This window comes from Bombina bombina, chromosome 3 (assembly GCF_027579735.1).
Source record: "Bombina bombina isolate aBomBom1 chromosome 3, aBomBom1.pri, whole genome shotgun sequence".
Taxonomy (NCBI): Eukaryota; Metazoa; Chordata; class Amphibia; order Anura; family Bombinatoridae; genus Bombina; species Bombina bombina.
In genome coordinates, this window is record NC_069501.1 from 972831776 (window position 1) to 972850140 (window position 18365).

The 18365-nt window shown below is 40.8% G+C and overlaps 1 protein-coding gene across 3 annotated transcripts in view; it reads right to left on the bottom strand.

Annotated features, from left to right (window-relative positions):
• Positions 1-8290: 8290 nt before the first annotated feature.
• DDX23 (DEAD-box helicase 23) overlaps positions 8291-18365 on the bottom strand; it is a 40019-nt gene continuing 29944 nt past the window's right edge. For all 3 annotated transcript variants that reach the window (XM_053708061.1, XM_053708060.1, XM_053708063.1), the window contains exons 15-18: positions 12718-12869; positions 12462-12570; positions 12080-12254; positions 8291-9756 (exon numbers count right to left, since the gene is read on the bottom strand). In XM_053708061.1, the coding sequence (XP_053564036.1) occupies positions 9533-9756; positions 12080-12254; positions 12462-12570; positions 12718-12869 (660 nt within the window). In that variant the 3' untranslated portion in view covers positions 8291-9532. The remainder of the gene's footprint in view (positions 9757-12079; positions 12255-12461; positions 12571-12717; positions 12870-18365) is intronic.

Here is an 18365-nt window from a genome sequence, read left to right on the forward strand (position 1 = left end):
GACCAACGAGAAAGGAGAAGCCAAGGGTGTAGTGGTGACTGGAGTATAACTTAAAAAATATTTACCTGCCTTAAAAACAGGGCGGGCCGTGGACTGATCACACTACAGAAGAAAGGAATTTATCAGGTAAGCATAAATTATGTTTTCTTCTGTTAAGTGTGATCAGTCCACGGGTCATCATTACTTCTGGGATACCAATACCAAAGCAAAAGTACACGGATGACGGGAGGGATAGGCAGGCTCTTTATACAGAAGGAACCACTGCCTGAAGAACCTTTCTCCCAAAAATAGCCTCCGAGGAAGCAAAAGTGTCAAATTTGTAAAATTTGGAAAAAGTATGAAGCGAAGACCAAGTTGCAGCCTTGCAAATCTGCTCAACAGAGGCCTCATTCTTGAAGGCCCAAGTGGAAGCCACAGCTCTAGTAGAATGAGCTGTAATTCTTTCAGGAGGCTGCTGTCCAGCAGTCTCATAAGCTAAACGAATAATGCTACGAAGCCAAAAAGAAAGAGAGGTAGCAGAAGCCTTTTGACCTCTCCTCTGACCAGAGTAAACGACAAACAGAGAAGACGTTTGTCGAAATTCCTTAGTTGCCTGTAAGTAAAATTTTAGAGCACGGACTACGTCCAGGTTGTGCAGTAGACGTTCCTTCTTCGAAGAAGGATTTGGGCACAAAGAAGGAACAACAATCTCTTGATTGATATTCCTGTTAGTGACTACCTTAGGTAAGAACCCAGGTTTAGTACGCAGAACTACCTTATCCGAATGAAAAATCAAATAAGGAGAATCACAATGTAAGGCTGATAACTCAGAGACTCTTCGAGCCGAGGAAATAGCCATTAAAAATAGAACTTTCCAAGATAACAACTTTATATCAATGGAATGAAGGGGTTCAAACGGAACGCCCTGTAAAACATTAAGAACAAGGTTTAAACTCCATGGTGGAGCAACAGTTTTAAACACAGGCTTAATCCTGGCCAAAGCCTGACAAAAAGCCTGGACGTCTGGAACTTCTGACAGACGTTTGTGTAACAGAATGGACAGAGCTGAGATCTGTCCCTTTAATGAACTAGCAGATAAACCCTTTTCTAAACCTTCTTGTAGAAAAGACAATATCCTAGGAATCCTAACCTTACTCCAAGAGTAACCTTTGGATTCACACCAATATAGGTATTTACGCCATATCTTATGGTAAATCCTTCTGGTAACAGGCTTCCTAGCCTGTATTAAGGTATCAATAACTGACTCAGAAAACCCACGTCTTGATAAAATCAAGCGTTCAATTTCCAAGCAGTCAGCTTCAGAGAAGTTAGATTTTGATGTTTGAAAGGACCCTGTATCAGAAGGTCCTGTTTCAGAGGTAGAGACCAAGGTGGACAGGATGACATGTCCACCAGGTCTGCATACCAAGTCCTGCGTGGCCATGCAGGTGCTATTAGAATCACTGATGCTCTCTCCTGTTTGATTCTGGCAATCAATCGAGGAAGCATCGGGAAGGGTGGAAACACGTAAGCCATCCTGAAGTCCCAAGGTGCTGTCAGGGCATCTATCAGGACTGCTCCTGGATCCCTGGATCTGGACCCGTAACGAGGAAGCTTGGCGTTCTGTCGAGACGCCATGAGATCTATCTCTGGTTTGCCCCAACGTCGAAGTATTTGGGCAAAGACCTCCGGATGAAGTTCCCACTCCCCCGGATGAAAAGTCTGACGACTTAAGAAATCCGCCTCCCAGTTCTCCACTCCCGGGATGTGGATTGCTGACAGGTGGCAAGAGTGAGACTCTGCCCAGCGAATTATCTTTGATACTTCCATCATTGCTAGGGAGCTTCTTGTCCCTCCCTGATGGTTGATGTAAGCTACAGTCGTGATGTTGTCCGACTGAAACCTGATGAACCCCGAGTTGTCAACTGGGGCCAAGCCAGGAGGGCATTGAGAACTGCTCTCAATTCCAGAATGTTTATTGGCAGGAGACTCTCCTCCTGACTCCATTGTCCCTGAGCCTTCAGAGAATTCCAGACGGCACCCCAACCTAGAAGGCTGGCGTCTGTTGTTACAATTGTCCAGTCTGGTCTGCTGAATGGCATCCCCCTGGACAGATGTGGCCGAGAAAGCCACCATAGAAGAGAATTTCTGGTCTCTTGATCCAGATTCAGAGAAGGGGACAAGTCTGAGTAATCCCCATTCCACTGACTTAGCATGCACAGTTGCAGTGGTCTGAGGTGTAAGCGTGCAAAGGGTACTATGTCCATTGCCGCTACCATTAAGCCGATTACCTCCATGCATTGAGCCACTGACGGGTGTTGAATGGAATGAAGGGTGCGGCAAGCACTTTGAAGTCTTGTTAACCTGTCCTCTGTCAGGTAAATCTTCATTTCTACAGAATCTATAAGAGTCCCCAGGAAGGGAACTCGTGTGAGTGGAACGAGTGAACTTTTCTTTTCGTTCACCTTCCATCCATGTGACCTTAGAAAAGCCAGTACTAACTCTGTATGAAACTTGGCAGTTTGAAAACTTGAAGCTTGTATCAGAATGTCGTCTAGGTACGGAGCTACCGAGATTCCCCGCGGTCTTAGTACCGCCAGAAGAGCACCCAGAACCTTTGTGAAGATTCTTGGAGCTGTAGCCAATCCGAATGGAAGAGCTACAAACTGGTAATGCCTGTCTAGGAAGGCAAACCTTAGGTACCGGTAATGATCTTTGTGAATCGGTATGTGAAGGTAAGCATCCTTTAAATCCACTGTGGTCATGTACTGACCCTTTTGGATCATAGGTAAAATTGTTCGAATAGTCTCCATTTTGAACGATGGAACTCTTAGGAATTTGTTTAGGATCTTTAAATCCAGGATTGGTCTGAAAGTTCCCTCCTTTTTGGGAACTACAAACAGATTTGAATAAAACCCTTGTCCCTGTTCCGACCGTGGAACTGGATGGATTACTCCCATTAACAAGAGCTCTTGAACGCAGCGTAGAAACGCCTCTTTCTTTGTTTGGTTTGTTGACAACCTTGATAGATGAAATCTCTCTTTTGGAGGAGAGTATTTGAAGTCCAGAAGGTATCCCTGAGATATTATCTCTAGCGCCCAGGGATCCTGGACATCTCTTGCCCAAGCCTGGGCGAAGAGAGAAAGTCTGCCCCCCACTAGATCCGATCCCGGATCGGGGGCCCTCAATTCATGCTGTCTTAGGGGCAGCCGCAGGTTTCCTGGCCTGCTTGCCCTTGTTCCAAGACTGGTTAGGTCTCCAGCCTTGTCTGAAGCGAGCAACAGATCCCTCTTGTTTTGGAGCAGAGGAAGTTGATGCTGCTCCTGCTTTGAAATTCCGAAAGGAACGAAAATTAGACTGCCTAGCCTTAGGTTTGGCTCTGTCTTGAGGTAGGGCGTGGCCCTTACCTCCTGTAATGTCAGCGATAATTTCTTTCAACCCAGGCCCAAATAAGGTCTGCCCTTTGAAAGGTATATTAAGTAATTTGGACTTAGAAGTAACATCAGCTGACCAGGATTTTAGCCACAGTGCTCTGCGCGCCTGAATGGCGAATCCGGAAATCTTAGCCGTAAGTTTAGTTAAATGTACTACGGCTTCCGAAATGAATGAATTAGCTAGCTTAAGGATTCTAAGCCTGTCCGTAATGTCGTCCAGAGTAGCTGAACTAATGTTCTCTTCCAGAGACTCAATCCAGAATGCCGCTGCAGCCGTGACCGGCGCAATGCATGCAAGGGGTTGCAATATATAACCTTGTTGAACAAACATTTTCTTAAGGTAACCCTCTAACTTTTTATCCATTGGATCTGAAAAGGCACAGCTATCCTCCACCGGGATAGTGGTACGCTTAGCTAAAGTAGAAACTGCTCCCTCCACCTTAGGGACCGTTTGCCATAAGTCCCGTGTGATGGTGTCTATTGGAAACATCTTTCTAAATATCGGAGGGGGTGAGAACGGCACACCGGGTCTATCCCACTCCTTAGTAATAATTTCAGTTAGTCTCTTAGGTATAGGAAAAACGTCAGTACTCGTTGGTACAGCAAAATATTTATCCAACCTACACATTTTCTCTGGTATTGCAACTGTGTTACAATCATTCAGAGCCGCTAACACCTCCCCTAGTAATACACGGAGGTTTTCCAGCTTAAATTTAAAATTTGAAATATCTGAATCCAATCTGTTTGGATCAGAACCGTCAGCCGCAGAATGAAGCTCTCCGTCCTCATGTTCTGCAAGTTGTGACGCAGTATCTGACATGGCCCTAGCATTATCAGCGCACTCTGTTCTCACCCCAGAGTGATCACGCTTGCCTCTTAGCTCTGGTAATTTAGCTAAAACCTCAGTCATAACAGTAGCCATATCTTGTAATGTTATTTGTAATGGCCGCCCAGATGTACTGGGCGCCACAATATCGCGCACCTCCCGAGCGGGAGATGCAGGTACTGTCACGTGAGGCGAGTTAGTCGGCATAACTCTCCCCTCGTTGTTTGGTGAAATTTGTTCAATTTGTACAGATTGACTTTTATTTAAAGTAGCATCAATACAGTTAGTACATAAATTTCTATTGGGCTCCACTTTGGCATTAGCACAAATAGTACAGGTCTCTTCCTCTGAATCAGACATGTTTAACACACTAGCAACTAAACTTGCAACTTGGAAATATTATTCAAGTAAAATATAATGAAATACGTACTGTGCCTAAGAAGCACAGAAAGATTTATGACAGTTGAAATTAATAAACAGAAAAGGTTACAGCATCAATCTTTGTAAAACAAACCACAATTTTAGCAAAGGCTTGTTCCCATTAGCAAAGAATAACTAACCCTGATGGCAGAAAAAAAAGTTAAAGAATAAACGTTTTTTATCACAGTCAACTACAATCTCACAGCTCTGTTGTGAAGATTACTTCCCTCAAAACAAGTTTTGAAGACCCCTGAGTTCTGTAGAGATGAACCGGAACATGCAGGAAAAACAATGAGCTTCTGACTGAAAATTTTTGATGCGTAGCAAAAGCGCCAAAAAAAGGCCCCTCCCCCTCACACACAACAGTGAGAGAGATCAGTAAACTGTCAGAATTAGATCAAGCAACTGCCAAGTGGAAAAATAGTGCCCAAACATTTTATTCACCCAGTACCTCAGAAAATGAAAACGATTTTACATTCTAGCAAAAACGTTTAACATAAATTAAGAGTTATTAAAAAGCCTGTTGCTTACAAATAGGCTAAAGTCTTATAAACACAGTGTAATTCCAGTGAAGTACCATTCCCCAGAATACTCAAATGTAAAATATACATACATGATATTATATCGGTATGGCAGGATTTTCTCATCAATTCCATTGTCAGAAAATAAAAGCTGCTACATACCTTTTTGCAGATTAATCTGCCCGCTGTCCCCTGATCTGAAGTTTACCTCTCCTCAGATGGCCGAGAAACAGCAATATGATCTTAACTACTCCGGCTAAAATCATAGTAAAAACTCTGGTAGATTCTTCTTCCAATTCTACCAGAGAAGGAATAACACGCTCCGGTGCTATTAAAAAATAACAAACTTTTGATTGAAGGAATAAAACTAAATAAAATCACCATAGTCCTCTCACACATCCTATCTAGTCGTTGGGTGCAAGAGAATGACTGGGAGTGACGTAGAGGGGAGGAGCTATATGCAGCTCTGCTGGGTGAATCCTCTTGCACTTCCTGTTGGGGAGGAGTAATATCCCAGAAGTAATGATGACCCGTGGACTGATCACACTTAACAGAAGAAAGTATATTAATATAACCGTGTTAGTTATTCAAAACAGGGGAATAGGTCATAAAAGGGATTATCCATCTTTTTAAACCATACAAATTCTGGAGTAGACGGTCCCTTTAACATCCACCTCTTGTCACCAACAATAGGTCAATTACTTTGTAATGCTAAAAAGACAAGAGGTCCTGCCCATCACGCTGCGGCAGGCCGAGGTCCTGCCCATCACGCTGCGGCAGGCCGAGGTCCTGCCCATCACGCTGCGGCAAGCCGAGGTCCTGCCCATCACGCTGCGGCAAGCCGAGGTCCTGCCCATCACGCTGCGGCAGGCCGAGGTCCTGCCCATCACGCTGCGGCAGGCCGAGGTCCTCCCCATCACGCTGCTGCAGGCCGAGGTCCTGCCCATCACGCTGCTAAAGTTTCTCTGGGGTAGGAGGGGGTCGGTAACAGTTAGGTAAGCAGTTTGACATGCTAACATCAGGAATAGTAAAAATCATGGGAACTATTTAAATACTCCGTTAACAAACAGAGCCAAGGAAATAAAATCAAACTCCTGCTTCTAGCATGCTTATCTGTGTTCTCTCCAGGGCCTTTTTAGTGGGTGCACCAACTGTCTGATTTTACTGACCACCCGGCTAAAATGTAAGCCAATATTAAGCTAACATTAGTTCATTTTAAATGTTTTCAATGTTTGTTGCTCAAAATACCATTTAATCAATGTTAAACAATGCAATTCATTTGTGCTGTGGATAGCTTAAAGGGACACTAAACCCAAAAAATGCTTTCATGATTCATGTAGAGAATACAATTTTAAACAACATTTCTGTTTACTTCTATTATCTAATTTGCTTAATTCTTTAGATATCCTTTGCTGAAGATAGGGCAATGCACATGGATGAGCCAATCACACAATGCATCTATGTGTAGCCACCAATCGGCAACCACTAAGCCTATCTAGATATGCTTTTCAGCAAATGATATCAAGAGAATGAAGCAAAATAGATAATAGAAGTAAAATTAGAAAGTTGTTTAAAATTGCATGCTCTAAATCACGAAAGAAAAAATTGGTGTTTCATGTCCCTTTAAATGACGCAGCATTGACAAGAAAATATTACCTAACATCTGTATGTAAAAACGATAGACATTTTACCTCAAAATGAATTCAGCTCGCCAGAGGAAATACTCTGTTTACAGTTCTACTTCAGTTATTGTCCAGCTGCAAGTTGAAAAAAGAAAACAAAAAAAGCCAATCAGCCGTGCTGAGGTCATGCTTTGATCTCATGAGATTTCCCTGAAATCTAGCGAGATTTCATAGTAAACTTCCTTAAACTGAATAGGGAAATAAGACTGTGCTTCCCCATGCCAGATGGATGCTCCCTTGCAAATCCCGTGACTAGCATTCTGATTGGCTGCTTAAAGTCCCTTTACAATGAGATGTAGCTACTGGGGAAATAGAGGTAAAATACCTTCTTTTTTTTTTTTTACATAGATACGTATGTTCTAGTCAACTTTTGCAGCCATGCTGTGTCACATACAAATGATTCAACATTTTGGTATCATGTTATTTTAAAGGGACAGTCAACACCAGAATTTTTGTTGTTTAAAAAGAAAGATACTCCCTTTATTACCCATTCCACAGTTTTGCATAACCAACACAGTTATAATAATACACCTTTTACTTCTGTGATTATCTTGTATCTAAGCCTCTGCAAACTGCCCCCTTATTTCAGTTCTTTTGGCAGACTTGCATTTTAGCCAATCAGTGCTGGCTCCAGGGTAACTTCACATGCATGAGCTCAATGTTATATATATGAAACACATGAACTAATGCCCTCTAGTGGTCAAAATGCATTCAGATTAGAGGAAGTCTTCAATGTCTAAAAAATTAGCATATGAACCTCCTAGAATTAGCTTTCAGCTAAGAATACGAAGAGAACAAAGCAAAATTGGTGATAAAAGTATATTGGAAAGTTGTTCAAAATTACATTCCCTATTTAAATCATGAAAGTTTTTTTGGGACTTGACTGTCCCTTTAAGTAACATTTAGAAATGACAGAAAATGTTATGATATTTTAAAGTATTACACTGCCTTACCTGACTGCCAGCTGGGTGTCATTATGAAGTAATCTTTTCTGTGGAGAACACTGCTTCTCCAATCCCAAATGCACAAGATATATCAAGTTTTCATATATTAAAAATGTGTCCCTTTTGTGTATTTTTCTTTTACAACTTGTTGCAGTGCCCTCTTGCACACAAGGAGTTAATGTTTCAGAGCAGGTCTTTCTGGCACCAGAGGGATTCATGTCAATAACACCATTTAAGCCTGCTTCTGAAGCACAATGTATACTTGTACCAATGACAAACTGTTCAGTATTAATAACTGCTTAAGACATCTGAAAACTAGTTTACATGGATTACAGACTACTTGTATGCTATTTCTAAACAAATAAAATAACTTTTCATGTTTGTCACCTACTCTGAATTATTTCACATACTGGGTTAAGTATGTGTTGGTGGATGGATAGAATAAACTATATCAGATGAATACCATAAAATGAATCAAAACAGGTTTACATTACTCGATGTTTATTTCAAATCATCAGAGGTCTGTGATAAAAAAAAAAAAAAAAGTAAACAAATGTATTTACAAAGACAAAAAAAGGGAAGTTAAAATCCAATTTTGCACATTTGGATTTTCAAATAATTTTTTTTTTATTTACCACATATAAAGTAGATATTCATTAAAAGATGATGTTGTTCATTTTCTTCTAGACGTAAACATTTCTGATTCAGACAGAGCATTCAGTTTTAAACAACTTCCAAATGTTCAATATCCAATTTGCTTTGTGTTTGTCATTCTTTGTTGAAAAGCATACCTAGGTAGGGTCAGGAACAATGCACTGCTGGGAGTGACCTGATTGGTAGCTGCACATATATGCTTCTTGTGGTCAGCTAGCTCCCAGTAGTGCATTGCTACTCCTCCATAAAAAGGATACCAGGAGAAGGAAGCAAATTTCATAATAGAAGTAAAGTGTCAAGTTCAGAATTGTGCACTCTGTATGAATCATGAAATAAACATTTTGGGTTTTGTGTCCCTTTAAAAGGCCAGATTTAGAAAAATGACATTAAAACTAGAAAACAAAAGCATTGAGATTACAAGAGCTGGATCACAACAGCTGACAAATAACTGTACAATATATAATACAACTTTACTACTACAGGTTGTCCATCTGTGTTCTTTTCTTAAGAAACTGTACACTTATGTACCAATCTCCATCATTTCAGTTATTATCTCAGGCTATGCTTCACCCTAACCAAACACTGAATAATATTAACATCTCTTTTTAAAAGGACATTGACAAAAAAACTTTGCAAAGTCACATACATGAAGCTTAACTAGTAACGTGCTGTTATTCTGGAACCTGCATTACTAGTATAAGTTGGTGCTAGAGAGCCTTTATGATTTATATATTCAGTTCACCTATGTCATGCTGAAAATGGTCAAACACGTTCCGTCATAAAGAGCATTACAATTGAATTTGATTTTCCTTTACAAACCATCATGTTTGTGTAAGAACTTACAAAGTCTTGAGTCATTGACTTGTTAAAGATTCTTAGAAACCCATTTATAGCAAAGTATTATTGCTGTACCAGTTTTGCATCCAAATAAATAGGTCAGCCACAGATGCTTGTGTCCTTGATCTTAAAAAAAATGCCAACTTCCTCCAACTAGAAAGTAAGGCTAATCACTGGGCACATTTATATTCATCACAGTTTATAGAGTACTTTCTAAAGTGGCTCACTGCAGAGCTCAAGCAAAGATGGTTTCTTCCCTCCTCTTCTTGGTAAGAATGGTACCAGGTTTGTGCTGTGCCTCCGGATGATTGGCCAGCTCTGGCGGACAGGACGACACTGGACTTTCCAAGATGGCCTGCTTGAGATCATAGAACACGGAAGCGTCTTCTTTGGTCAGGAAAGTTATAGCAACACCACTCTTGCCAGCTCTACCAGTTCTTCCAATACGATGGATATAATCTATAAGAAATTTAAAATTTGCAGTTAAAATACAAAACACTTAAAGGGATAGAAAAGTCAAAATTAAACTAGCATGATTCTAATAGAGCATGTCATTTTAAGACAATTAAATTCACTTCTATTTTCAAATGTGCTTCATTCTCTTAGTACCCCTTTTTTAAAAATGAATACGCACATATCCTACACTAGTGGGAGCTAGCTGCTTATTGGTGCCTGCACACATTTGTCTCTTGTGATTGGCTAAATAGATATTTTTAGCTGTCAGTAGTGCAATGCAGTCCCTTCAGCAATGGATAACAAGAGAATGAAGAAAATTTGATAATAGAATTAAATTGGAAAGTTGTTTAAAATCGTATATTCTATCTGAATCATAAAATAACATTTTGGGGTTTACTATCCCTTTAAAAGTAGGTTGTTATACACAAGACTGGCAACTTATGTTTGTAGGGACAGTAAACAGCTTGAGATCTTTATATAAATGTTTTAGTTATGCGTAATGAATCATATTTGTGATATACTATTTATTTTGTCCTCTTCACATAATTTAGCTCTGAAAATTCCTTTCACGATTCAGATAGAGCTTGCGGGTTTAAACAACTTTCCAATTTACTTCTATTATCAAATTGTCTTCACTCTCTTGGTATCCTTTGTTGAAAACCAGGAACGTAAGCTCAGGTGTGTACATGTATCTGTAGCTGTAGCATCATATACATTAGCAAAAGCAATAAATAGCAGCACTTTTTTTTCAGACATGTGAAAGCTACCTACCTAGGTATCTTTTCAACAAATAGCACCATGAGAACAAAGAACATTTCATAATAAAAGTGAATTGAAAACGTATAAAAATATATGTTCTAAATAATGAAAGAAAATGTTGGGGTTTCATGTACCTTTAAACCTGGATTGGCTCCTACAAATAAAGCAAATGGTTGGTGGATATTAACTAATGAAAAACTACATTAAACAAGATGCTCATTTGGACTTGGCTGATATGTTATTCTATAGCAACACAACAGAAGTGTCTTGTAATTACACAGTCTCTACTGTCCCTTTAAAAAGTGGTCATCCCATAAGCAACAGTCTCTATGATCTAGATTTAATAAAACTTGGTGGGCCAGTATTAAGCAATCTAAAGGTCTCAGTGCCTATTTAAAGTATGTATATTACAATTGTTTTACATGGAAGTTCACACTAAGCCAATGCGTCTGGGTCTCCGCAATTTGCAGTTCGATCCGTATATTAAACTAGAAGTGTAAAGACGTTAGAAGGTAAATATTCAACTTCCACTTCTGTTATTATATTGAAAATGTTATCATGAGGAGATATTTGGGAAAGAGAATTTCTTTCAATATCAACATATTACAGACTTTACTATGCAATTGGTTATGTCTGTGAATTTAAGGTGTAATGCAAGGTTTTCAGATCCTAAGCATGTCCCTGCTGTACCACTTTTGTCTTGTCTATATAGTGACATTAAACACAGAACACTGCATGATAATTTATCTTCATATCTGGAAATGAATAACGCAGCTTTAGTTGTCAAATGAGCTTACTGTGCAGTTAAAGATGGGGGTAGCTAATCCTTTAAGGTGGTTAAGCACTGATTCAGCAAATAATAGGGGTTGGCCCCACTTCAACAGCCCCCTTTTCTGGTCATTTGCAAAAGTTGAGCTGTCAGCCACATAGGAGAGAGAGGAGCTTGCTTCTCCGTGACAATTATTCATCCTTCCCTCTTGGTTAGTATGTGCTAGAGCACTGGTTTTCAAACCTGTACTCAGGCCTCCCCAACGGGACAGATTTTCAGGATCACCTTGGGTGAGAGCAGGTAAAATAACTATGTTTACTAATTAGCTGATTATTTCACCTGTGCTCCAGTTCAGATATCCTCAAAATGTGGACTGTTAGGGAGGCCTGGGGACGTTTGAAAACCAGTGTGCAAGAGGATATACACTTGTGCAAATATGGGAGCAGGTTTTTCATACAGCAACTCTGTAGTGGACGTCTTGGAAACCCTGACAATTTATAAAGGGAAATCAATAGACTTTAACCTGCGTGACATTTTGTTGCAGGACGGGAGCACAAAAGGGAAAAACATGATGCAGGACACAAGCAGGCTCTTCTGCAGTGACTCCAATACTGACTGCAGGGACTAATGGGCCCCCTAAAGCTGTGGGCAAAGTCTCAAGACTTTTAACGCCCCTGTTGTATACTAATACAAGCCTGGAAAGTAATTGATTTGGTTAAATAATATCTTCAAGGAGAGAATACAATTAAATATTATAGCTGTGGATACCAAATATCAGCTGTAGCATAAGGAACATACCTTCAATGTTCTTGGCCATATCATAATTAACCACTGTGGAGACATCATGGATATCAATACCTCGACCAGCCACGTCTGTGGCTACCAGAATATCCTTAGCTCCAGCCTTAAGGTTAGATAGAGCGAACTCTCTCTGTTCTTGACCTTTGCCGCCGTGCAGTGTACAAGCATTGTACTGTGAAGAGGTAAAATAAATTTAAGGAAGTGAAAGATAAATAAAAATTTTAATCATCAATAATGCCCCCTTTATTAACATTTAATAATATAAAAAAATAAAAAAAAAACAATAATGTTGATTGATCCACCTTATAAATCAACAATATAAAGGTATTTTCCGATGGACTTTCAGCACAGTAAAATGCATATTGTTATGTATACATACCCCCATTTTTTCAAGTGACTTAGCCAGCACATCACAGCCCTTCTTCTGGTTGACAAAGATAATAATTGGTGGATCAAAGCCTTTCTCCAGAATATTAAGCAACTTCTTCCTAAGAGGAAGAAACAGAAAAGATTACACACAGATTTGTAAAGATGTGTAATATCTTAACACCACAAATCTCAGCATAAATAGTGATTTTATGTGATCTTATCAAAAATACTTTCATTGGAAAACACGCAAACTTTTCTTTACTCACCTTTTCTCTCCTTCAGACATAAGGAACACTTTCTGTTCCACTCTCTCATGAGGTTTGCCAGCAGAACCAATGTACACCACTGCAGGACGGCGTAGATAGCTCCTTGCCAAACGTTCAACAGCAGGAGGCATTGTCGCTGTAAACATGACAGTCTGCAAAATAGTCAATATGGTCAACCATCAGTATCCTCACACAAAAGAATGGATATGCCAAAAACATTTTATGAAAGCGACAGTCAAAATTAATCAATCATGATTCAGAAAAAGCATGACATTTAAGACAACCGTCCAATTAACTAACATTATCTAAATTGCTTCCCTAAGTAGGCAAAGGATACCAAGATAATTAAACATTTGATAACAGAAGTACATTGAAAAGTTGTTTAAAAATGGTTTGCTCTATCTGAATCATGAAAATTATTTTGGTTTCATGTCAGTTTCAGAAAACTTAAAAAGCCAAACCCAAATACTAAATGTGCACACAGAGCTGACGTAATACATCCAATGAACAAATATTCATTGCATATTATTACATTTTTAGAATGTTTATGCTCAGCTGATCCTCAAGGATAAAACTGATCACTTGCTAATAAGTAATTTAAAAAGGTTTAAAAGGTGTATCTTTAAAATGCATACAACAAAGTAATACACTAAAAATCATTGAAGTCAAAACAAACAAAAAAAAGGAAATTTATGCCTACCTGATAAATGTATTTCTTTTACGATATGACGAGTCCACGGATTTCATCCTTACTTATGGGATTACGCCTCCTGTTTAGCAGGAAGTGGCAAAGAGCACCACAGCAGAGCTGTATATATAGCTCCTCCCTTCCCTCCAACTCCAGTCATTCGACCGAAGTTAGGAAGAGAAAGGAAAAGCCAAAAAGGTGCAGAGGTGACAAGTTTAACAAAATTAATTACCCGTCTTAGAAATGACAGGGTGGGCCGTGGACTCGTCATATCGTAAAAGAAATAAATTTATCAGGTAAGCATAAATTTCCTTTTCTTTTACAAGATATGACGAGTCCACGGATTTCACCCTTACTTATGGGATACAATACCAAAGCTATAGAACACGGATGAAAGGGAGGAACAAGACAGGAACCTAAACGGAAGGCACCACTGCTTGAAGAACCTGTCTCCCAAAAACAGCCTCAGATGAAGCAAAAGTATCAACAGAAGCATCGTTTTTAAATGCCCATGAAGAAGCCACAGCCCTAGTGGAATGAGCCGTAATTCTTTCCGGAGGCTGCTGGCCAGCAGTCTCGTATGCCAGACGGATGATTTTCTTTTTGGCTGAAGAGTGAGGTAGCCGTAGCTTTCTGGCCCCTACGCTTTCCAGCAAAAACAATAAATAAAGAAGATGATTGACGAAATTCTTTAGTCGCCTGTAAGTAAAACTTCAGGGCACGGACCACGTCCAAGTTATGCAACAAACGCTCCTTCTTAGAAGAAGGATTAGGACACAATGAAGGAACAACAATTTCCTGATTAATATTCTTATTAGAAACAACCTTAGGTAGAAACCCAGGTTTGGTACGTAAAACCACCTTATCATAATGGAAAATAAGATAAGATAAGGAGAGTCACATTGTAACGCTGAAAGCTCAGAAACTCTATGAGCAGAAGAAATAGCAACCAAAAATAAAGCCTTCCAAGATAACAACTTAATATCTATCGAATGCATGGGTTCAAACTGAACCCCTGGAAGAACATTAAGAACTAAATTCAAACTCCAGGGTGGAGCAATTGGTCTAAACACAGGCTTGATTCTAGTCAGAGCCTGACAAAAAGACTGAACGTCTGGAACATCTGCCAAACGCTTGTGTAGTAAAATCAACCAAGCAGAAATTTGTCCCTTTAAGTAACTTGCTGATAACCCTTTCTCCAATCCTTCTTGGAGAAAAGATAAAATCCTGGGAATCCTAACTCTACTCCATGAGTAGCCCTTGGATTCGCACCAATAAAGATATTTACGCCATATCTTATGGTAGATCTTTCTAGTGACAGGCTTACGTGCCTGAATCAAAGTATCAATGACCAAATCAGAGAACCCCCGCTTAGATAAAATCAAGCGTTCAATCTCCAAGCAGTCAGCTGCAGAGAAACTAGATTCGGATGATGGAAGGGTCCCTGAATGAGAAGATCCTGCCTCAATGGAAGCTTCAACGGCGGCAGAGATGACATGTCCACCAGATTGGCATACCAAGTCCTGTGAGGCCACACAGGCGTGATTAGAATTACCGAAACCCTCTCCTGCTTGATCCGTGCAATCACCCGTGGAACGAGAGCAAACGGTGGAAACACATAAGCTAGGTTGAACGACTAAGGCACTGCCAAGGCATCTATCAGTTCGGCCTGAGGATCCCTTGACCTGGATCCGTATCTTGGGAGCTTGGCATTCTGACAAGACGCCATCAGATCCAATTCCGGTCTGCCCCATCTGAGAATCAGGGTGACAAAGACCTCCGGATGGAGTTCCCACTCCCCCGGATGAAACGTCTGTCTGCTTATAAAGTCTGCTTCCCAGTTGTCCACTCCTGGGATGTAGATTGCTGACAGATAACAAGAGTGAGTCTCCACCCACCGAATTATCTTGGATACTTCTGTCATCGATAAGGAACTCCTCGTTCCTCCCTGATAATTGATGTAAGCCACAGTCGTGATGTTGTCCGACTGAAATTGGATGAATTTGGCCGAAGCCAACTGAGGCCAAGCCTGAAGCGCATTGAATATTGCTCTCAATTCCAGAATATTGATTGGAAGTAGAGACTCCGATCGAGTCCACACCCCCTGAGTCTTCAGGGAATTCCAGACCGCACCCCAGCCTAGTAGACTGGCGTCCGTTGTCACTATCACCCAAGAGGGTCTGAGGAAGCACGTCCCTTGGGACAGATGATCCGGCGACAACCACCAAAGAAGAGAGTCTCTGGTCTCCTGATCCAGATTTATCTGAGGAGATACATTTGCATAATCTCCATTCCACTGCCCGAGCATGCACAGTTGTAGTGGTCTGAGATGAAAGCGAGCAAACGGAATGATGTCCATTGCTGCCACCATCAATCCAATCACCTCCATGCACTGAGCCACTGATGGCCGAGGATTGGACTGAAGGGCTTGGCATGTATTCAGAATCTTTGACTTTCTGACCTCTGTCAGGAAAATTTTCATGGATATAGAATCTATTAGAGTTCCCAAGAAGGGAACCCTTGTCTGTGGAATTAGTGAACTCTTTTCTAGATTCACCTTCCACCCGTGAGTCCTCAGAAAGGACAGAACCATGTCTGTATGAGATTTTCTCAGATGGTAAGACGCCTGGATCAGAATATCGTCCAGATAAGGCGCAACTGCAATGCCCCGCGGCCTGAGAACCGCTAGAAGGGACCCTAGAACCTTCGTGAAGATTCTGGGTGCTGTGGCCAACCCGAAGGGAAGAGCCACAAACTGAAAATGTTTGTCCAGGAAGGCAAACCTTAGGAACTGGTGAGGATCCTTGTGGATAGGAATATGAAGATATGCATCCTTCAAGTCCATGGTAGTCATATATTGACCCTCCTGGAATAATGGCAGAATTGTTCGAATAGTCTCCATCTTGAAGGATGGGACTCTGAGAAACTTGTTTAGACTTTTTAGATCTAAAATGTCAAAACGTGCCCTCTTTTTTGGGGACCACAAAAAGATTTGAGTAAAACCCCTGCCCCTGTTCCAGTATTGGAACGGGCCGAATTACTCCCATAGTAGAGAGGTCTTTTACACACAATGTAAGAACGCCTCTCTTTTTATCTGGTCTACAGACAATCGTGAAAGAAGAAACCTCCCCCTTGGGAGAGAATTTTTGAATTCCAGTTGATACCCTTGGGACACGATTTTCAGTGTCCAGGGGTCCTGAACATCTCTTACCCAAGCCTGGGCAAAGAGAGAAAGTCTAACCCCTACTAGATCCGGTCCCGGATCGGGGGCCGCCCCTTCATGCTGTCTTGGTAGCAGCAGCGGGCTTCTTGGGTTGTTTACCCTTGTTCCAAGCCTGGTTGGGTCTCCAGACGTACTTGGCCTCAGCAAAATTCCCTTCCTGTTTAGCAGAAGCAGACGAAGAAGAGGGGACTCCTTTGATGTTCTGAAAGGAACAAAAATTATTTTGTTTACCCCTCAGTTTAGCCGTTCTATCCTGAGGTAGGAGATGACCCTTACCTCCCGTAATGTCAGAGATTATTTCTTTCAAGTCAGGCCCGAATAGGGTTCTTCCTTTGAAAGGAATAGCCAAAAGCTTTGACTTAGATGACACATCAGCAGACCAAGATTTTAACCATAACGCTCTATGCGCTAAAATTGCAAATCCGGCATTCTTAGCCACCAATTTGGCAATCTGAAAGGCGGCATCTGTAATAAAAGAATTAGCCAGCTTAAGAGCCTTAATTCTATCTAAAATTTCCTCTAAAGGAGTCTCAGTCTTAAGAGACTCTTCTAAGGTGTCAAACCAGAAGGCCGCCGCAGTGGTAACTGGTACAATGCAGGCCGTCGGTTGTAAAAGAAAACCCTGATGAATAAATAACTTTTTTAGAAGACCCTCCAATTTCTTATCCATAGGGTCTTTGAAAGCACAACTGTCTTCAATAGGATTAGTTGTACGCTTAGCCAGAGTAGATATAGCTCCCTCCACCTTAGGGACTGTTTGCTAAAAGTCCCGAACAGTGTCAGATATGGGATACATTTTCTTAAAATTAGGAGGTGAGAAAGGGATACCCGGTCTTTCCCATTCCTGCGTAATAATTTCCAAGATTCTCTTAGGAACCGGAAAAACATCAGAGTAAGTAGGCACCTCTAAGTATTTGTCCATCTTACACAATTTCTCTGGTGGTACCAAAATAGAGTCACAGTCATCCAGATTCGCTAAAACCTCCCGAAGTAACAGGCGGAGGTGTTCAAGCTTAAATCTAAAGGACATGACGTCCGAATCCGTCTGAGGGAACACACTTCCCGAATTGGAAAGTTCCCCCTCAGACAGAAGTTCCCTGACCCCCAATTCAGATCCCTGTGAGGGTACATCGGAAATAGCCAACAAAGCATCAGAGGTCGCAGGATTCGGATTGGCTTCTGTCCTGCTGCGTTTGCCCTGTAACACTGGCAACTTAGATAAAACCTCTATAAGGGTAGATGACATAACTGCAGCCATATCCTGCAGAGTAAATGAAGTAGACGCGGTTGAAGAACCCGGCGTTGCTTGGGTGGGCGTTAGAGGTTGTGCTGCTTGGGGAGAAAGTAGCGGCATACCCTGATTCTCATCAGACTGAGAATCATCCTAAGACACACTTTCTAAAAGTAAGAGGGGGTTCCACAATGGCATCTAAACACATAGAACAAGTAGTTTCCTCAAGTTCAGACAGGTTAGACTAGCAATAGCAATAATAGTCGTTCTTTACTTGATATATTGAGCTCTGAAGTCAAATTACATAGACAAAAGTTTTGAACTAAAAAGTGTACTGCGCCTTTAAATAATAAAAGCACAACAATTTTTCTGTTATCGGCAAAACGCCCTTATGTGCCTAAATAAACTTGACAGTATTGCACCCTTTGTTTGGTAATGTTATTTCTCAATTTTTATCAACTTTTATGAAGATTATCAAATTTATCAACACATTAGACCCCTGCACC